This window comes from Lathamus discolor, chromosome 6 (genome assembly GCF_037157495.1).
Source record: "Lathamus discolor isolate bLatDis1 chromosome 6, bLatDis1.hap1, whole genome shotgun sequence".
NCBI classification, from domain to species: domain Eukaryota; kingdom Metazoa; phylum Chordata; class Aves; order Psittaciformes; family Psittacidae; genus Lathamus; species Lathamus discolor.
This window is the reverse complement of record NC_088889.1, coordinates 41730505-41753672: the sequence shown is the minus strand read 5'-3', so window position 1 is coordinate 41753672 and position 23168 is coordinate 41730505. Positions and strand designations below refer to the sequence as shown.

General features: G+C 36.6%; 1 protein-coding gene across 15 annotated transcripts in view; it reads left to right on the top strand.

The window, feature by feature from the left end:
* The window catches only part of AKAP6 (A-kinase anchoring protein 6), a 285186-nt gene that overhangs the window by 223565 nt on the left and 38453 nt on the right, over positions 1 to 23168 (top strand). For all 15 annotated transcript variants that reach the window (XM_065686397.1, XM_065686389.1, XM_065686390.1 and 12 more), the window contains 2 exons: positions 8622 to 8768; positions 12204 to 12428. In XM_065686397.1, the coding sequence (XP_065542469.1) occupies positions 8622 to 8768; positions 12204 to 12428 (372 nt within the window). The remainder of the gene's footprint in view (positions 1 to 8621; positions 8769 to 12203; positions 12429 to 23168) is intronic.

Here is a 23168-nt window from a genome sequence, read left to right as displayed (position 1 = left end):
TCACATGCACCTAATACTGGATAACCCTTGCTATAGGAATTCAAACTGCTATATTTTGGTTATATGTTCTTAGCAATTTCATTTTATTTAAAATCTGGTTAATAGTGTAGTAAATAACTGGTATTGCTACAAAATTGCATTCTGAAGGCAATGGGATTGAATTTCAACACAAGTTGACACTCAATTAAAATTTCCATATATCTAGTGAATTATCCAGTTCTTGGCTGCTATATTAAGGTGGATGTCTTCCTGCTTAACTGAACACTGAGCAAGACAGACAAAATGCGTAATAAAGCCAAATCAAGACTTAATATACCCACTCAATTTTGTATTGGTTGTATAATAGTATATAATTGGTTGTAGTAAGCTTGCAGCAGAACAAACTCAGGGATGTGAATTAAAAAAAAATTAAATAATAATTTTTTTAAGAATTCCGCTATTTTTAGAGTAACAAAGCTTAAAAAAAAAAAAAAACAAACCAAAAAAAAACCAACCCCAAAAAGAGAGAGAGAAGCCCTTAAAACTTTGTACTGAATTACTGCCATCAGCCAGTAGATCCATGGGGCTTGTTCGGCTAAAAGCCACAACAGACTTTGTAATGCAATGATGTAATCTTGGCTTTGTGTCATTTATATTCAACCTAAAAAAACAATTTTCCTGAATAGACAGGCTGACAACAATATTGTTCAGTGTTGGTTTTTATTTGGATTGTTTCCAAATGGTTCATATGCCTCCACAGCAACACCCTATGCCCGCCTAAGTTTTTACTCCAAATTCCAAAGTTTCCCCTTTTCCGTTGCATTTTATTTTGCTTTTAAAGTCCCAGTTATGTTTGTGAAACTAACCAGCTCGGCCACAAAATTAGGATGTATCTTGCAGAGTGCATTCATTTTACTTTTTGCATATTTTTCCCGAGGTCATGTCAAGGTTAGTTTGAATTCCATCCTACATTAAGACTTCTTTCACAGCTATTTAGCTCTGCAGCCTACTCCCCGCTGGGGTCTGCCCCTTGGGCACGTCAAAGCTTCAGACCTGACAAATCACACACAGATGAAGCTGTACAGTTTTTTAAACAGTTTCATCAGTAACGTGGGTTTTTTTTTTCTTCCTTTACACTATACTTTTTTTTTTTTTTCTTTCCACTGGAGTTTATTCTCTGAATTGCAATATCCTGAAGACTGATTTCCATATGGAAAATTCCCTTGCTCAGGCGAGTTGTAAAATAGAAATGGCGTTGTACAGTACGTGCCACTCACAGCCTCCCTGAAATTGAAAGTACTGCAGCTCCTCTTAATTAGTAACAAGTTATAGCTCCTTGTCTAATAACTGTAATCGTATTGTTAACATCTATTTGAACAGAAAAGCCTAAAACTATAAAAGCTGATAAATATTCAAAATTTATCATCCATATTGTGAACCCGTTAGTTATCCAGGAGAGCTGTTAGTTGTTCACAGGAATAAACTGTCATCCTTTGGATTACTCAGATGAGTAAATGTTCATCGGTGTCAAAAAGTGATGCTGTGCTTCAGCAGCAATCCTTATGGGATTTGGAAAATTTTAAGAAGGTGTATATGTGTATATATTTAATTAGCTTCACAACTATGTGCAGGGCTTTCACCACCTACATTCATGTGCAGATACACACACACACACACACACACACACACACACCCATTGTATATACGGCTGCGCAAAACCCCGTTGGGAGCGTATAATGCAGCTTGCAGGTGAAAATACATTTTCTAAAATTCTCAGCTGTAGACTGCTATCGTTATTTTAGCATTTGGTGAAACTAATGGTGCAACACCATTTCCCCTTTAATTGATGAAGTTAAAATGCTTGGCTGCTAATGAGTGTATTAGCAAACAATATACCCTTAACAAGCTTAAGCAGCTCAGGATTTTAAAAAGCAGCTTACTGTCCTCCTCATTTTTATAAGACAAAATGTACTGCCTTCTACAAATTGCTTGATCGACTGATGAAGTACTATAATTATAGTTGTATTGCAGTTTTGACAAAGCCACAATAACAGATTGTAGTTTAGTCCGCACTCTAGGCACACAACTCTTTGCATTACAAAACCCAGTTTTACTGGTCTAATTCTTACTGAGAACAAAAGGCACCTAGAGATGTTAACTATATACTAAAAGAAAACTTGGAATCTAGGAAATAATAATATTGAAGCATGACTTTTCTTCTCACAGTTAGTTCATTGGGAATGGTATCTAATGAAGAGTTGTCTAAAGGCTTGCTTGTTTGGAACTAATTAAAGACAGATATCCTAAATAGAAAAAGGATCATGGGAATTACATTAGGTGTCTGGAGACTTGTTATTCTTTTGGTACTCTGAGCAGCTTGTGGAAGTTGTTAGGAATTCAAGAAATAAGGCAAGCTAATAAAAAGTTCTATTTTTCTGGTTATTGGCCAACTATTGTATTTTTGTTTGCAATAAGATTTGTGCCAACAGGCTAGGGGCTTGAATAAAACATTTAAACATTTGTGCATTAACACATTATGGTGAAAAGAGAGTCTTGTGCTTTCACTCAGTGAATTTCAGCCTTCAATTAATGTGAAAGCACTACAATGCCTATGCAACTTCTCTTGCCTAGTGGTGCACCATTTATCATTGCAGTTTTACATTGACCTTGACACCCACTTCATTAGAATAAAGATTGTCTACCATTTAGGTTACATTGTTCCTCTGCACAGAGACCCCATGCAAATTTCTGTTCAGATAGAAGAGCTGTGAGCCTGTCAGAGGTCATCTGCATTAAATGATTGCAGCTATTTTCCAACTGCTTCTTTTCATTCTACTCAATTCAGGCTAGGAGGATCAATCAAGCCCTCTGCCTGAAACAGTGGGACTGCTGGGAATATAACTGTTTTTGGTAGTAGTGGATATGCTCTAAACAGTATTAAATATTTAATATAAATTCATTAAAGGGCATACAAAGTCTTCAAAAAGATATTACATTTATAGTGAAATTTAGAGGGTTGGGATCACCCTCCTAAAAAAACCCCACAACCCCCCCCCTGCAAAAACCCCTCAGAACAATGGGTACCAACTGCGTAATTTTTTTAATGTAGGCAAAATTTAGTCCTGAAGTTACGTAATATTTCTTTCAATGTGTTTATTTCTCTAGCTGCCACAGAAAGGAATGCATAGCAGAAGTGTAATCCGCATTTGCTACTTTCTGAAACAAAACCCCAAGGTGTCTGCAGGGGCTTAAAACAAAAGTGCCAAGATTTGTTTTGTTTTACAGGCATGCACCCATACACACATGCACTTGCACAAATACATATTGTACTATTGTTCTTATTTGTAGGGGAAAAAAGCAAATGGAAATAAGTTAGCACTCTCCTTGAGTTTTCTGAGTGATATAATTGGAATTAAATTATTAATGGGAGATACTTAAAAAAGATTGTTTTATGATCTTCTATTAGAGAATTTGCAATTCATTTTAATATTTGTAGTTTGATTTATATCAAAGATAATGCAATCTATGTCCAATTAACAATACATAGCCAATGTAATATGATTTCCAGATCATGCAAATGGAATAAACTAGAGGAGGAAAAACTGATTCTTAACCTCAGATGTAATTTGCTGTGTGAGTTCTGGCAATTTTAAATGACATTGCACTTTTTAATTTTTCTGAAGGCTCAGCAGCAAATTTATCCCAATCAAGAAAGCCTATTATTAATTTACAAGGACAATTGTAGGAGTCTTTATAATTTCCCTGTGCAATTATTTGCCATAAATTGCTAATAGTGAAATACATAAAGTTTTCAAGAAACAGCAACTGCTATTTATCTGGACAGATCAGTCAGCCCGGATCTTGAATGTTGTCCGGAGGTTCTAGTGCTATTGACAGTGTAAGAAATATAACCAAGTTTCTGGATGGTTTCTAAAATGTTTCACACTGATAACACCAAAAAGGTAGAAGCATTAAGAGCTATTGTGAAGTGTAGGCTGGCCTCTAGCAGATTCCTTCACTTTGCTTGTATACAGCTGAGCTTTGGACCCTGGACTTTGGAATAAAAAGACTCTTTGTTCATCACTGAATGGCATTAGGCATGGGCTTCCTAAGGGGCCACCATGAAGCCTAGCATGAGGAGTGCAAACATTATCCAGAAAGCAAAGTGAGAATGTGTGTGAAGGCATGATGGACAAATATTGCTATATGTGCATTGCTATATGTTTATGTATATTTATGTTGAATATTTGGTGAATTGCTTACAGAGTGTTCTTTACTCGATTTTATGCATGCGGTTAGTATATTTTGCAAATGCGTGCCAACGCTGATGATGCATGCACATACAGACACTGAACATGTGTGTGCATGTATTCATGTCTGCAGTACTGGAAAATTCCCAAAAAGCAAGTTTTTAAAATTTAAAAATCCAAGCCAGGTAAAACTCAAATTGCCGGTCACTCAGTCCTGATCTCAGTTGTATATTATACAGTGCTATTTGACTGAAGATACTTTGTTAGTGTTTGAATGATGGAATGCAGGACATCTACAAATAACACACCCTTATTCCAATAATGGAGAAAGTTCACTGGCTTAATTCTTCTGTACTTTGTAGCCATAGCTCCACTGTGTGTTCAGTATGTCTAGTCTCTTTTCACTATAACCAACAGAAGCACCATACAAAAGTCTTACAATGGATGTCTTAATCTCTCTGTGTGCTTTTAGAGAATTATTTTGAATTCCATCATGCGGGCTTTTTTTTTTTTTTTTTCCTTTTCTGAAGTTTTATTACAACAACAGAATTCCCAGGGAGCTTTAGGTGCAAGGTTCGCATAATATTGCCCTAAAGTTTTGCTCCAGGGGTGGAATCTGCACCCCACTCCTGATCATCTTTTTGTGATGTTTCTCTTTCTGAAAGATGCAGTGCGCAGTCTTACAGAGTTGTTAACTGTGTACAGATTTTTTTATTGTTTACCAGACAGTGCACATCTACAAACCTTTCATGATGATTTCTTTCTCTGACCTCTCAGTGACTAGGCATCTTGTTCCTTAACACTGAGGGAGGCTGAAAAATGCTGGAGTTGCTCAATGTGTGCCTTCTATACCAGTTTCAAAATGGCTTATTCTTCTGGTTTCCATGGTGACAATTAACACTGTTACAAGGCATTGTTCCAGTCTCCATTTGGGCAGAATTTTCGGGTGTGATTTTTCACACACAAAATGTTTTATATAATTTTTTAAAGAAAAAAAAAAAAAAGAAAAGGGGGGGGAGGGCACAGTTTAGTATAAAGTGTCAAAAAAAAGTGTGTCTCAATCAAGCATGCATGGATTTCTTGGAATATTTTTGTCAGGGGAAGTAAGGTTTTAACTTGCTTTGTTTTGGAATTCAACTTCTCATGGTTTAGGTATTTTTGCCAAACTTATTCACAGCTAAATGCTACTCCCTGTATTTTTTTTTAAATTCCACTATTTGTCCTTTGGGAAACATTGATTGTGTGCTGGTGTTGAGTGGAAAGTAATAAAGAGACAAAATTCTTTAACTTACATAACAATGTTTTGGATTTCTTTTAAGTGGCTTCAGGAACACCAAATCAGCCATACATGCCCACAGCTAATCACGCTGTAAATATTTTGCAGGATTTTCCAGTATGTTGTTGTTGTTTGGTTTTTTTCCCCAGTTTTTTAATATGACAGGTGTTGTGAGAAGTCACATATTACTCATTTACTTCTTTTTGTGGCTGTCGCGAGAAACCTGTGACTAACTTCCTTAATCTCATTTTTGGCTATTAAACAGCAATCTATATCATAGCATCCACAGGCTGTCACAATGGAGCAGCCTTTGCTCACTTAAAGCTGAGGAAAGAATGAATCTGAAGATTAAATTATCTTCTCACCACAGGATTAAGTAGTCCTACCAGACTAGGGTTGTGCAGTACTGATAGAGCTGGTAGCTAATTTTTCCTTGCAACTGCTTAGAGTGTAGGTGTTTAATGGATTAAAAAATAGCATTAGCAATAGCATCTGGTGCTATCAGTTCTCAAACTGTACCTCCTCTACATTAAGCTCTTCCCCTAACTTAATATACACACTGCATGTTAAATATCCAGGGGTGAAACAATACTGACTCTCAGTCACATACCAATACATCTAGCAATGAACTGAATTCTTTCATCTTTTACAGTTACAGTATAATGCATTTTCTATCAATCAGCACTTTCATCATGCTTGTTTATACAGTAGTCTACATGGTGACAAAGACAGAGCATGTGCATAAAATCTAGTTTATTTATTTTTTAATGTAATAACCTTTTATAACATCTGTCACACTATTTGGATTATGCTGCACTGAATCGTTTTATCTACCAAAATTAAATGAAACATCTTCTGTTTCTATGTTAACAAGAGCACTGTAGTTAGAAACATGCACTGTGTTTCATTTCTTTAGCAGTCGTGCAGTGTCCAGGAATATTCCCAGCCTCAGTCCTGGCGGCAGCAGCTGCCAGCCCAGAATAGGTGATGAGTGTTAACTAGCTGTGCCTGCACCAGTGTCACACAGCTAGAGGACTCCCTCAGTCTATTAATTCACTTGACAAAAGAAAGGGAGTCGCATGAACTGGATTTCTGTGCCTAGCAAATTGGACTCTGGATTCGCCTTGATATTACATGTACTTATGGAAATAATTATGCAAATCCTTTTCAGCTATATCATCTTTAAATAGAAATCAGATTACATAAAGAAGATTGTAATCTCCTCCAGTAACCATTCTAGCTGAAAAGGCAATAATACAGCACCAAGAAGCATACTTGTTGAACATTTTAGTCCAATAAAATGGTGTTGCCTCTTGGCAGATCCAGTTCCCTAGTGCCAAGCCTGGTTGATAGATACTGTTGTACATTTCTAAAATGTTAGCCGCAGCACACCAAGTAGCAAAAGGCAAGTTCTTTATAAACAATTCCTTGTGTTTTACCATGCATATTCATGCAATTTTGGATACGCAGACACCTGATCAGTGTTCATTAATAATGAGAAATGGTTTAAATCACCTCATTTAAAACATTTGCTCTATGATCCACAAATGACTAATATTTGCTGAAGTTTACATAATACAAATGATGTGCATGTGTTGTGTAAATGAGAGATTAAAATATGAAACTAACAATATGCAAACATATGCATGGAAATACTGAGGACCTGTTAGCTGAAACAGTGATTTCACACCTTTATTATTTTCTTTAAGCTGCCTCCAATTGTATTTTTGCTTTGTTTTCCTGCAGAGCATGTTCTTGGATCTGGCAAAGGCACCCATGTTTTAAACATTCCTTATTCTAGTTTAATTTTTTATACTTATCCCAGTTATTAGTATTTTCAGTATGAGCTGCTATTGCAGTTTTCTTGGCTGAATTTAAAGCAAAGAAAGCTTAATGTTTAGGATGCAATTTGCTAATAGCTATGCATAATTTATGTATGTCTTGTAAACACCTTTTTAAGAATATGTGTTGAACTCCTTTCAGTAAAAGGTACATTTTTGGCTATATCAGAAATTGTAATACTATGAGTGTTTTATACACAAGAAGGAGAAGGAATTAACTATATGTAGGTTATGTATATGAGTGGATGCCTCTGTAAAATTTTAATTTTTAATATGCTGTACCAGTTACTAAAATATAATTCATCATTATGGTAACTATTATATTTAATACTTATACCAGTTTTCAGAGAATACAGGTTTTAAAGAGATTTATCTGTTGATGTGTCTGTAAATTAGAGTACGTTTTTATAGAGTATATAAGTAATATACAGCTGAAATATTTAGAAAGTTGTATTCTATGAATATAGTAATTTTGAAAGAAGCTTCTGGTTTTATTCTTGTTTTCTCTGTGTCACCCCCCCCCCCCTTTTTTTTAACAACAAATAACAGTGCAGGAAATAAAAGGTAATTTCAGCTTGAAGAAACTATTGGACTGTATGAGCATTGTGGTTGTTCTTGTTTGCGTGGCATTTCACTGTTCCTGTTGGTTGATGCAATAAAAATCAAGTTACTGATATTGTGTTGTAAAGGAGTTGTGTCTAGTTGTTTTTCTAAGGCCGAACTCTCACATTTTCGTGTGTAATAGCATTTCAGGCTGCTATATGAGACAGAATCCACAATGAGAGAGAGAAGAAATAAACTGTACAGGAAACATAATTATGAAACTACTTCCTTGATTCTTTGGGGAAGGTGCTTGTGGGGTTTTTTGTTTTGGTTTGGGGTTTTCTTTTTTCTTTTAATGGAGACACTCAGTGTTACTTGCTGAAGTAGCATATTTGAAAAATAAGATACGTCTGACTTGGATGAGACAAAGGCAGATCAAGCTTCAGAGTGTTAGTGAATACTACTGCACAAGCGAATATTGTGAGTGAATGTTACTATATGTAATCAATTGCTATCTGCCTGCATAGATACGTCACCCAGAAGGCTATGTGCTTGGTACCTAAATCTCTTAATATGTGTCACGAGAAGGTTTATGCTTTAAAAAAAAAAAAAAAAAAAAAAAAAAAAGACATAGTGAGCATGATCATAACTGGGCACATAGAATTAAAGTTTATTTTTATATAAAGAAAACATTTTACAGTAGCTAATATTATCTGTTTCTTTTCATTTTAGAGATACAATGTAGAAATGTCAATCAGGTACCCGAAAAAGATGGAACTGCTTAGTAAGGTTGAAGCTCTGAAGAAAAGTGGTGTTTTACTACCGAGTGATCTCCTTGAAAAAGTGGATTCAATTAATGAAAAATGGGAACTGCTTGGGGTATTTGCATTTTTATTACTGTTTGTAGGTTATGTGTACATTTTTGTGTGTTGAAGTACGCTGTCTGTCTGATTTCTAATTTGAGGCACAAATATCTCTCTCTTTCAATTCACCACGTACATTTCAAACAAGCTACTCATGCTATTATAAGAACTCCATAGTATTTTCCTCTTCTGTTGATTTTTCTTTTATTCCATGCTTGTCTCCTGTCTGACTTTAATAATTTTACTTCTTTAATACATAAAAAATGTAAGTAAAATATGCCATGTATTATGGGTATGAACCAAGTCAACTATAATGCAGTATATCTGATATACACTGACTGTCATGCTTGAGTGAATGTTAATAGAATTTATTCTGAAGTTACATGTTAGAGACATCTACTGTTTAACTATTTACTATACCTTTAAGATGAAAAGTGGGGTTGTCACTGCATATTTCAGGTCACACTGATGGCTCAAAAACAAATATATAGATTCACAACTAAGCTGAATACCTGAAGCTAAGAATACAGGTTATGTTTCATGCTGCTGTATTCAGCTCACTTTTGACAAAAGCCAAAAAAGTTTCATGTAATTCATTTCACGCTATGATAGGCTGGGTCTCAGCCAAAGAGTAAGATACAAGAATCTGGCAAAAAAAGCAATATAGTGCTTCTGTTGCCCAGAGACCAGTGATGGCACTGTGCAGGAGACACTATTGTCCTATTGTTGTAAAACAGCTGAGAGAGAGAGAGAGGTCAAACTATATATTTTTCCATCCACTTCTCTCCTTAATTGCCTTCACTTCAAATCAAGGGTAAGATAAATTTATAAATTACTTTAAATGATTAATTATAGATGTGTGATATTAGCAATAGAGTTACATTGCATAATTTTGCATTCTATTATCTTAGTTTAAAAAAAACCTAATATATTACAAGTAAGCTATACATGCAACCTGCCAACAGCATTTTAGATACTGGCTTGTGTCACTTTAGTTTATTTGGTAGTGCATTAGCCTTTTTAGAAGGTGGGGCTTTTTTGCTTCAGCATGGTTATTTCTAATCACTAGATTCTTTAAATATGCAAATTGTAACAAAGTTACCTTATTATTAGTGAGCTTATTACTTTTTAATTTTAATCTTCAGCATCACCACAAACATGCTAAAACTATTGAAACATTAATAAATTTACTGATAAAATAGGACTCATTATCCTGTTCTTTTACATCTGGTCATGACAACTTGTATTTTAAAAGTAAGTTCAGTTTTAGGCCTTACATTTGTGATTTGCAATGTATTTAATAAGGTTAAGTCAGTGTCACTGATTAGAGCTGGTGGGGCATAAAACTGGGAGATAAGTAACTGATCGTAAGTCTAAAAATCTAGAAATAGTCTGTCTCAAAAAAAAAAAAAAAGCCCTCCATGTCTCAGTATGTTAAAATGAAAACGTACCTCTGGATTAAATTTTGCCATTAATTTCAGCATTTGCAGAAAAATAAAGTGTAACAGTTTTCCTACTAAATGCAATTTCATGAATAGTAAGCAGAGTTTGATAGAGTTTTGTTTAATTTAATAAAAACCTCTGCAGAAACTAACAGCACTAGGCATACTGTTTTAATTGGCATGATTACATTTTAATTGGCATGAAAAAAATTAAAGACAAGGATTTTAACTTCTAACAATGGTAAAATAGAGGGATATGGTTTTTAATATTACTTTCATCTAAGGTGAACAGTGTGGAATGGAAATACATTAGAATGAAATGTCAGTGGTGCGTACAGTTTAATCTGTGAAATTTTGTCCCCTGTGCTGAATATTACTCTGTCTCAATTGCATATTAAACAACCCTATCAAGGCAGGCATTGGCATCTGCTGTGCTGACACAAATTGTGAATTAAATGAAATTGATGTCCTCTGTCGTATATTTATGAAGACGGACCATTCTCTGAAGTATTCTGTTTATGAAGAATTTATGATTGCAAACTGTTCCAGAACAAAAAAGTAGCAATAAATTCTTTTTTGTGACCCTACCCTCCAAGGGCATTGATTTCACCTCCTGCTGCTACTTTTGTTACAGCATAAAAACAATAGCTAGCTCTGGATTCCACCGAGGGTCTTCAAATTATCAATATTTGCACCATGAAAATAGAAGGGTGTTGCCAAGAAAGCATGCCTGTTATGATCTCCTAAAGATGTTATTTACAGAATACCATGTAGTAGATTAATGTCTGCTGGTCTATATTTTTCTCTGTTTTAAAGCTTATTTTTTGGAAGCTAACTTCATTGTTATAAATTATATTCCCGTAACTTTCTAAAGCATGTATTTTCATCAGACAGCCATACTAGGTCACCTAAAACTGTATCTTCATGTTACAACAATTAACCACTGCTAATTATCAGTTTAAAAGGTTATTGGATGTGATTGTCAGTGTATATTCAATATTCTGCAATCAGTAACACAGATCTAGTGCTTATAATAAGTGTCAGTCTGACAGCCTCTTATAGGTCAGATAAAATACTGCTTGGCATAGAAAAAGCAGGCAACAGCATATCTCCCTTGTGATGTTAAAAGATTGCCTTTCAAAATACTGAAAAGGAAGGTAACTTTCTATCCCTAGCCTCTTCAGAATATTCATTATGCTCACAGCATCCACTATCAAAGTGTTATTCAGTGGTTCTTTTATTAGAAATACTACTTTGAAAAGCTGTAGTAAATTAGTTTCATTAGTGATCAGAGGTGAATGTTTATTTTGGTCCATTATTTTTAAAGTGGATGCTTAACATGGAGAACTTAAATCTGAATTTAGTTGCCTAAATAATTGGCCTGATGTTCAGGCACATTGAGGCTTTGCAATTTCTAGCTTATTGGCTTCTGAATGAGTTCATCCACTTTTAAAAGCAAACCAGCTGTTTTGTGATGTAACTGCTCCTGTATACAACCTCAGGGCTGCAAGTTTGGAAACTATGACTTGACAGTTCATGACTCAAGAAAATAACTCAGTATTTCAGTGTTCCCCAAAAAAACCTTATGTGGTACCTTGGATAAGAGTTTGGTGAATTCAGTGCTTGTCATAGTTTCTGTTGCTTCCTAGAAGCAACTAACGCTCATGGTCATAAGCATCTAAAGTTACGGGCAAATTCTGGAGAGTAACTGCCTTACAAAGTTATGTACCATTTTGTCTCCTCTGTCCATAGTTGCTCTTAATAAACATTGATTTATCATGCTCCCATCAAAGTCAGTGACCCAGAGAGAACAGCATGAGCCAGAAACAAGGATACAAAAATGAAATTGATTGAAACAAGGAAACAAAGAATGAAATTGATTGATATTAATAGTAATTATTTAAAAATCCACATCTCCAGTCATCTAACAGATGCTTCTTGTTGCACATTAACCTGTATATGTTTTGGTGCATAAGACTAATCTATGTTTTCTTTATCTGATGCATTAGAAAACCCTAGGAGAGAAGATCCAAGACACAATGGTAGGGCACAGTGGGTTAGGTCCACGTGACCTGCTCTCGCCTGAAAGCGGCAGCCTGGTAAGGCAGCTGGAGGTCAGGATCAAAGAGCTGAAAGGGTGGCTGAGAGATACAGAGCTTTTCATCTTCAATTCCTGTCTGAGACAAGAAAATGAAGGAACAATGAATGCTGAGAAACAACTGCAATATTTTAAGGTAATAAAAACCCCATAGTTTTCATAGAAAGACTCCTCTTTATGGAAGGATAAAATATTTATCTTATACATAATATAATGCAATGCATGTACATATGTAATCATATTCATATGCGTGCTTTCATTTATGTGCTATGTGTTCATTTGTGTAGATTTTATTGAATCTTTGAAATAATGTTTATTCCTAATACTTTGAACAGAAAAGTGTGTTAGAGGGCTAATCACACCATAATTGAAAAGAAATAGTATTCTTTCATTCTAGTTCACTATAAAGCTGAGTTTTGTAATGAAAACCTTCACTCTGAATTTCACTCCCTACATCAGTTAAATTAATTAATGTGCTGTGTGACCATGAGTTTAATAGCCACTTTCTTTACACATATGAGTCAAGAACAGCCTATTTGAGGTTCACTTTTATAGACATAAGTTTAGCATACATGAGAAAACATTCAAAGTTTTGGTGAACAGATATGTGGAAAAAGACATATACACTGTGAGATTTGCGTTAATCTAGGCCACATTTTAAGCCTATGCCTGAAGTATTATGGAGAAAAGGGAAAAGAATTGTAGTCGCAATACTAATATTCATATGGATAAATTCCTTCAACTGAAGGCCAGCATTCAGATTTGCAGCTGTATTAATGGAGGTTTTATGTTTTGTTCCATTCCCCAACAGTAGCGGGACCATTTAGGAAAGAGGGCTATTAAGTTAGCAAACAAACATGGTAAAACCATATGATTTTCTTCTGTTCATAGCTATCACTTCTAAATAAACTCTCACCTGAGTCATCATTACAGGTACTTTACTCTGCAAATGACCTTTGACCAAAGAATAAGAAAGGAATCTTACTAATTGTTGAGCTTTAGAGGTATAAAGAGGTTTTTCTCTTCTATTAGTATATCAGGGTGCCTAGGGCAGCAGCATTCCTAAGTGGGTGGACTATTTATTAAATACTTACTTCAAAGGGCGCTTTGCAAGCACTTCTAAACATGCTTTTTTGTGCAAGCATTCAGGAAAACAATGGCAGACAAATTACTGTCTTCCCAATTTGTCATTCCTTAACTCTTTATTCTCAAATCATGAGGATTTGAGAGAAAGTTGTGTCAATGTAGATAAAGTTGGTGTGATTTTGTTCCTAAGCATGTCTATTTGACTGCAATTTTAAATTATGACGTCTGGGTTTGGTTTTGGAGCTTTTGGTTTTTTGATGATTTGTGGTCTTCTGCTAATGGAGAAACAATCATTCTGATTCTATTTTTTTCCTATAAACATACTTCAAAGCTAATATTAAAGTACTGTTGATAGACCTGAAGAACTTCACAACTGTAGATCCATGTTTTCCATAGGAAATTCTGGATGCTTTTTACTTATGTGGAAAATTATGGCATTTATTTAAGTGCATAACTATGGATTAAAAAATCTAGATTTCAGACAAACTTGTTTTTAAATATACATTTATGTATATATGAACATAAATACCATAGAAATATTACTTACATATTTGGAATGTGCATAAATATCTCAAATGAAATCTATTAATATATATGACATGATGTCATGCCAAGAGCTCTCAAAATGTTAAACTGCATAGTACCACCCACCATGATGTAACCAGAGTATTTCATTACTCGGTTGATTATCTATTAATTACATAAATAATACATTAATTATTTTCAAAATGATAACCATTAGAGTATAAAAAATAATTACCTATCAAATATGGTGAGAGCACATCACTTTGTCATATATATTAAACCATCTTTGTCTCATTAAATCTGAAATCCACTATAAGTAAGTTTTCCATTCTTCACTGATCTCCTGGGGAAGTGTATAAAAGAGAAAATGGATATAATTAACAATACTGCAATGTATAATACATATATTTGAGAAAGAACATTTAGAACATTTTGAAAAACATTAGCTATGCCACTAGTAGGAAACCTGCTGGGGTTTAGTTTGACTTACTTTCCACTTAACTTAAGAGTTTAATCTTATTACTGCTTTCACTGTGGTAAGTGAATCGTTGTTTCTTAATGGAAGTGTATTGTGCTGCACCATCCCAATTATACACATAGCCACTGTACACAGAGAAACATTTTTTAATAAAATAAACTCAATAGTGCTATTGATGTTCATACCATAATGTTATGTTTAAAATTACACTTACGCCTTAGGAAAAAACAGTTATTCCATTTTTCAGGTGCTTTACTTTCATTTTGCAATTGGAGGATGAATTGAATGTATAGTTCACATGCAGTTGGGACCTATGATGAGAACAATGTGGTGAGAAGAGGGATTGTTAAATTCACGAGTAGGAAATTATTTTGAATTCTTTGTTTTCTTTCATAAAAGAACTCATACTGTATTAATTTGAGTGTTCTTTTTATTAAAGAATGTGCTAATGCATTGCCTTTCTTTTGGGATATTGCTGTGTAATAATAATACTTAGGATTTCTATAGTACTATCCAGTCAATGAGCTGTACATGCTGTACAAACATTAATGAACTAAGCCCCACTAAACCTTTAAGGTAGGTATTATTATCCCTTTCTAAAAAGGGGGGAAATAAAATGCACAGAGATTAAGTGACTTTTCCAGGTTTTCACGGAAGGTCAATGGGTGTGTTAGTATAGAACCCTGATACAGTGACCCTAATCTTTGTCACTAACCACTTCCTTCCTTCATCTAAGTTACTTCTTGGTATATTCCATTTTCATATGTAATTAAAAGAGACTGCTTCCTTGCATTTGCCATTGTTTCTTGTTTATATTTGAAATTCAAATCCTGCTTAGTATGTGTGGCTGAGGTTTTTTTCCATTATTATTATCATATTTAGATATTAGAATTACTAGAATATTTTTAGTTAAGGTTATTACCCAGCTTATGTAAGGTCCAATTTTTCTTGGTTTTGTGGAAACTGTGGTATACTTTGGTCCACCCAGTGATCTCTGAGCAACACAACATGCACCTCATCAGCAGAGCCAATTTGTTACTCATTCTATCAGTATTTAGTACCCCTGGCTGCCCAAAAAATTTTCATGTTTAGTTATGAAGGAGAGGCACAAAGTTTGCTCCAGTCTGTAGTGGCACTTGCTGGCCATTCCCCAGCAGCATTAAGTGAGCTTCCAAGTATAGCCTAACCTGGGCGCCTATCTAGAGGGGAAAGAGTGAATACATGTTGCTCAGCTGTAAGGGGGCAGTGTGAGTCTCTTACCCCTGATTTGTTTTCTTCTGTTGCAAGACAGAAAAAAAACATGAATCTGGACTAAGAAAATCAAGAGATTTACTTTAATGAGATCTTCATAACTACAAACATACGTTTATATTATTTATTCAACCTTTGTATTTCTGTTCTGCATTTTGAGTCCCTTGAGTTCATATTTTCTAGCTTTTCACGAAAACAATGAGGACCAGGACTAGAAACATATTTTTTTAATGAAATACAAGATTCTCAGGTAAACACATAATTCTAGCAGCTGAGGGACCTGATGTCATGGGGCTAATAGTAGGCACAGCTGATTTCCTAACCTAATGATGTATAGCAATTTTGTGGGTCAGGAGAGATTTGGAGCAGGAAAGAACAAGGGGCAATAATAAAAAGAATTAGCATTCTTTCATGAAAGTTTTAGTAAATTTCAGTTGAATATGGTTTAGCCAGAAATTTGTGTGCCTGTTGGCTTGTAAGTAGAAGCGTTCTGCCACATTTGTTTTTATGTGTCTGGGACTTCAAAGAGCAAGCTTTTTTCTCAGCAAAATGCCCTACAAAACACTGCAAGGAAGCCTAAATAATTAGTTATATATTTCTGTCACTTACAATAAAACTTATGACTTTGTGTTCAGTATTGAGAAATGACCCAACAGCATCAAAAAAGGTGTTAGTTATGGCTTTGGCTCAAAGACCAGCTGCTCAAGAACAAGCTTAGACTTTTAAGTATCTGTTCATCTCAAACCCCTTCTTAATCGTGTAGAAGTGGGACCATTTCTGTTGCTTTCAGTAGCAAGATTTCCCGACGACTGGAAAAAGGGAAATATAACCCCATTTTCAAGAAGGGGGAAATGGAAGACCCAGGGAATTACAGACCAGTCAGTCTCACCTCTGTGCCTGGTAAAATCTTCTCCTGGAAGGCATGCTAAGGCACATGAAAAACAACAAGGTGCTTGGTGACAGCCAGCATGGCTTCACTAAGGGGAAATCCTGCCTGACCAATTTGGTGGCCTTCTATGATGGGGCTACAGAATTGATGGACAAGGGTAAATCAGTTGATGTCATCTGCCTGGACTTGTGCAAAGCGTTTGACACTGTCCCACACGACATCCTTATCTCTAAATTGGAGAGATATCAATTTGATGGATGGACCACTCGGTGGATAAAGAACTGGCTGGATGGCCGCACACTAAAAGTTGTGGTCAATGGCTCGATGTCTGGCTGGAGATTGGTAACGAGTGGTGTCCCTCGGGGATCAGTGTTGGGACCGGTCTTGTTTAACATCTTCATCGCTGACATGGACAGTGGGATTGAGTGCGCCCTCAGCAAGTTTGCCGATGACACCAAGCTCTGTGGTCCGGTTGATATGCTGGAGGGAAGGGATGCCATCCAGAGGGACCTTGACACGCTTCTAAGGTGGGCTGATGCCAACCTTATGAAGTTCAACCACGACAAGTGCAAGGTCCTACACCTGGGTCGGAGCAATCCCAGGCACAGCTACAGACTGGGCAAAGAAGAGATTCAGAGTGGCCCAGCGGAGAAGGACTTGGGGGTGCTGGTCGATGAGAAAATGAACATGAGCCGGCAGTGTGCACTCGCAGCCCAGAAAGCCAACCGTATCCTGGGCTGCATGAAAAGGAGCGTGACCAGCAGGTGAAAGGAGGTGATCCTGCCCCTCTACTCTGCTCTTGTGAGACCTCACCTGGAGTATTGTGTGCAGTTCTGGTGTCCTCAACATAAAAAGGACATGGAACTGTTGGAACAAGTCCAGAGGAGGGCCATGAGGATGATCAGGGGACCGGAGCACCTCCCGTATGAAAACAGGCTGAGAAAGTTGGGGCTGTTCAGCCTGGAGAAGAGAAGGCTGCGTGGGGACCTCATAGCAGCCTTCCAGTATCTGAAGGGGGTCTATACGGACGCTGGGGAGGGACTCTTCGTCAGGGACTGTAGTGACAGGACAAGGGGTAATGGGTTAAAACTTAAACAGGGGAAGTTTAGATTGGATATAAGGAGGAAATTCTTTCCTGTTAGGGTGGTGAGACACTGGAATGGGTTGTTCAGGGAGGTTGTGAATGCTCCATCCCTGGTGGTGTTCAAGGCCAGGTTGGATGAAGCCTTATGTGGGATGGTTTAGTGTGAGGTGTCCCTGCCCATGGCAGGGGGGTTGGAACTAGATGATCTTGAGGTCCTTTCCAACCCTAACTATTCTATGATTCTACGATTCTCCTTTCCCTTCAAACTTGGAGAGAGAACAGGATTTTCCTGTACAGAACAGGATTTTAGCAGAAATTTTCTGCTAAATGGAGTTCTTTGGCAACAAAGAAATGGCATTTCACATACTTCTTCTGATCTGTTTTTATATGAAGCAATAAGCAACATGTTATATATATTGTCATACCTGTTTCCTGAATCTGTGTATGGGCCTTTAAAACAGAGAGACCTGAATTTCAGCAGTACTGAAAGCTTGTGGTTCTCATTGACTTCAGTCAGTGTATTCATTAAAGAAATCAGACTGCTTATTTGTACCAAGAAATGTTGAAAATGTTTTCTCATTTAATATTTCTAAAAGGCAATGGTCTATCAAATTCCATAGCTAGTAGTATTTGTAGCCATTTGTTTGCCTTGCAAACATTATAAATTATCTGATGCTTGTAACTATTTCTAATGACTAGACTCGGAAGTGTGTGCTTTCATCTTCCACTGAATTTGTGACTGAGCCTACTAGATGATGCAATGTCATTTAAAAAAAAAAGTCTTTCATCTCTAATTTCTCCAACAGCCAGAGCAACTGAATTTTCTGATTAAACCATATAGGTTGCATTGGTAATTAATAATCAGTCAGTTGATCAGTGCTTCTTATGATGCTTTTCGTTTTAACTGAAAAGTTTGCATAAGAGTCAGCACTGTACATCTTGCAAACAATTCAGTTAAATTTAATTCTATCAAATAAAACAAAAATCAGTTTGGGAGCATGTAAGATTATGGCCAAACTGAAATCAAAGAAAAGTGTTAATTTTGAGTAACGGTTTGGAGGCTTACAGGCTTGAGAAAAGTTCTGCCTGTTCCTTCAGGTGCCAGGAGTTGCTTTCACTACTGCATTTTGGATGCTTTACAGTTTTTGGAATGATGTTCATGGCAGAGCTGCAATCAAAGAATTACAGAAAGTCAATATTCATGTAACAAAACTATGCAAAACAGTTTCCAATGGAAAGTCCAAAAGAACTCAAGCAGGTTTTAATCCTTTTTATACCCCTAGGATTATTCAGAAAAAAGTAATCATTTTAATACATTTCTCAAAAAGAGAGAGCCCTAAATTTTTTTACAGATGAAGAAACATTTACCTAATTTTTGTTTGGATTAAATTTTAACAAACAGGAAGGCATACAGTATTAAATTTTGTGAAAAAAGAGGTAGGATTCCAAAGTCAAATGTAGCCTGATGCCACTCACAATGGTCTGAAAACATAGACTGAATTTACATGACCCACCAACCTAAAGCAGCAGTTCTGTAGACTGCTTAAATAAGAAGCCACCTCTTTGCCAGCTCTACGTACTTTTTTTCCAAAAATATGAGGGTTTGGCCCTAGTACAATGTATGGTTTTATAGCTCTAATTTGATTTTAATATACTCAAATATCAATGCTCAGTACTACATATACACACACAGAAAGAGTACTCAGATACTTACTATACTCAAATGTATTTCAAATTTTAATTTAATATGCTTATTGCTTACTGAAGTTCAGTTTGTGTTTCAATAACTCCCTCTTTTTAAGGCAACATTAACATAATTTATAGTTCGCATTTAGGACTAAATATCCCATCTGAGGTAGCAGCTTTCATTCCATCATCCCATTTGGACTGTGAGGCTTGAACTATGAATTCTCTGGGAGTTTTTTACCTTGGTTCTTAGTTTTTAATTAATCAAAATCTGAAAATTAGTCATAAACACTATCTGGTTGTCCAAAACCATTTTGCCCACAAATGCTCCTTTTACAGAGGGAAAGAAAGACACAAGATTTAGCCACCAGGGATGGTTAGATCTGACATGCTGCAGAGTTCCATGGAGGTATCATAAGCTACCTGCATGCACTCCTGATTCAGCAGTGGCAATGGGCTCCTGAACTAAGGCTGGGGTTTGGCATGGTGGTTACTGTAATAACCAGATGAGCCTTTTGTTCAGCAGAGGTCAGATGCAGCAGTACACTGTACACCATTTTTTGGTGGAGAATAGCTTAGTAGCTATTTTTAGGCTGCAGTGTGGACTGCAAATATGAGATTTAACAGAAATTCACTGTCCTGTCTCCATTAAGGTCTACTTTGTACTACTGCATGTGATTGTACAATTTACTTGATTGTCTATAACTGCCTCTTTGGAGCCATAATGTTGCATTTTCAGTTGCAAGTCTCTCCAGTATTAGTGGATTATTGATTGAATGGTGTTCTCTGGAGCCATTAAATCCTACTAACAAGGTTTTTATTTAATTGGTGGGTCATTGGCCTAGTAGACCATTGCCTAATTTTGGTTTCAGTACTGGACAGGTTTCCCAAGTTTCATCTTTGCAAGTAAGTTAATAGATCATAGTACCAATAGGGAATAATATTATGGACTGTATTAGTACCTTTACTCACGCTAAAAATAATTTCATACTGCCAGGAAACCCATTGATTTTAGTAGAATTATTTGCAGGGTAAAGTATTATTCAGTATGAGTAAGAATATGAGTGTAAAAAGAACAGGCCTTCAGTATACATTCTGAAGTGTTATTGCAATCCTTATCACGTATATTAGGTATCACAAGTATGAGATGTCAGTCAGGAATGGGATTTACAGGCTGGCAACATATTACTGGAGACAGCAGAACAGGTTAGATTATGCTTACTGCAGAAAGTCAATGAAAAAAGCCCCAAAACGATATATGTGGATTCCTGTCCTTTGCAGGAAGATTCTCTTCCTGGTCTGTTAGGAGAGTGATGAATTTCCTCACTTCAGAATAAAACTGAAGGCCTGGCCTCTAATCTGGTGGGCTTTCTGTGCCTGGAGTTTTGTGTGCAGTTCTGGTGTCCTCAACATAAAAAAGACATGGAACTGCTGGAACAAGTCCAGAGGAGGGCCACGAGAATGATCGGGGGACTGGAGCACCTCCCGTATGAAGACAGGCTGAGGAAGTTGGGGCTGTTCAGCCTGGAGAAGAGAAGGCTGCGTGGAGACCTCATAGCAGCCTTCCAGTATCTGAAGGGGGCCTATAGGGATGCTGGGGAGGGTCTCTTCGTCAGGGACTGTAGTGACAGAACAAGGGGTAATGGGTTAAAACTTAAACAGGGGAAGTTTAGATTGGCTCTAAGGAGGAAATTCTTTCCTGTTAGGGTGGTGAGACACTGGGATGGGTTGCCCAGGGAGGTTGTGAGTGCTCCATCCCTGGCGGTGTTCAAGGCCAGGTTGGATGAAGCCTTGGGTGAGATGGTTTAGTGTGAGGTGCCTCTGCCCATGGCAGGGGGGTTGGAACTAGATGATCTTGAGGTCCTTTCCAACCCTAACTATTCTATGATTCTATGATTTTGCCAGTGGCTGATGATGCAAGGTCGTTTGTAATGCATCACCTCTCTTTTTATCACAGTGATGCTTATTTTCACGTTTTAGGCGCAGTTAGAGGAACCTCAGTATGTTAGTTAGTCTAAGCTTTAGTGAAGGAAAGACAGCCTGTTTCATGCCCTCTTTGCTTTCATCCTACCTAAGCTTCTTACCCCAATACTGTTATCCAGGCAGTGGAAGAAAGACAGTTGAAAGTGTGATAAGAGTAATGCTGAGCCTCTAAGACCATTATACACAAACAGCCACCTCATCCAGACACTTGGGCTTTTGACAACCCTTAACTTTTTGACTGCTGTTCACAGTTCATCTTGACCACATCACCTGCTTCTGTCCTCACTCTAATTCCAGCCTTCTCATAACCCTGGGACTAAACTGTGCATGTCAAAGGCATGTCTGCCTAACCAGTACAGGAGGCAAGTTAATGTTAATTTAATTTAACATATTTATGCAAACATTTGCCTGAAACTTATTTATGCAAGTGAGATACTGAGGTAGGCTAGCCTACTTCAGATATGAGTGAACCTACCTCACCACAGTGCTGCCTGGCTCTGGTTGATTCTGCTGCAGGTAACTTCCCTTGTTGAGGACTTATAGTTGAACTGAAACCAAAAAGTGTGTGTCTGCATATATATTTATGATTAAGATATGGCAAAACAATGAAAATAGTGATTTTATGTTTTATTGACATATCCATTCTCAGGATGTGTTGGGTTTTTGAAATAAGATGAGAAAACCATTTATGGAAAGGCCTGCTTGTTGTGCTTATACAGATACATATGAAAGCATCATAATATATTTTCCTCTGTTTAGCCTGGAGCAGCTCAAGATGTGCATTTTTGAATCCAGGCTAAATTTGCTTCAGCGATGCAAGAAAAAAGCGAAAGGAAATCTTTTTTCCTTACTCATTAGATGTATTTATTTTCTCTTTCTTATCACTTTGCCTGTCCTGAAGACTCTAAAAGATTAGTCTAATTTATATTATGTTAGCTGTTTTCCCCTAAAAGTTAATACTAATGCACTGATGGATGTCTTTTTTCCTGTAATTCAGAATAGAATAAACTGTCACTACATTTTGGAATATACCAGGCCCATTGCACAGGGACAGCAAAAATACATGTCTACCATCTGTGGGAGAATTAGATTAAGAAGGGGAGTAAATATAATATTAACATCTGAACCTCAGCCTGAGGGTTACAGGTATTGATGTACATCCATGCAAGAAAGTTCTTCCTTTAAAGATTCTTAAAGATTAATTGTTCATTAAAGATGGCTGAAATTATGATACCTAAAGTGTTTAGGCAGTTGGAGGGGGTTTCTTGCCATCTAGTGCATGATGTGTGTTGAGAAACATTTTTATTTCTTTCAAGCTGTAGTTCCAAGTGAATTCCCAACAAGTGGAAGTAAAGTTGAACCTAACTTACACCTTACTTGATTTTGTAAAGTTTCCACCTGTACCTTAATTTAATCTCTTGAATTTCCACACACATGCAAAACTCTGCTCAATGTGGTGTTCTGGCAAAAAATTCAACTGTGTAATGTCCACTACAGGCAAATGAGTTTTTTGGGTAGTGTGGTTCAGGATTTATTACAAAAGCACAACAGTACTGATATTTATCCTATTTTTCTGATTCCCTACTTTTATTTTAGCATTTTCTGTGGGCAAAAAAGAAGCCTTAACAAATTGTGTCACTTCTTTCAGTATTTTTCCTCTGGATCTTATTCACTGGAAACAGAACTTCTCAAACTGAATGAAAAGAAGGCACAAACCAGAGGCACTTCTAAACACAAACAGTGCCAGGCCAGAAAAATGAATCCTACTGCTATCATGTCTGGCTCCTCTGTCTGAATGACTTGGCTTATTCCCTGGAGCCAAGTTAACCCTAACTTTGCAATGTGTAGTAGATAGCTCTAAAATATTTCAGTGTGAAAATGAATGTAATTAATC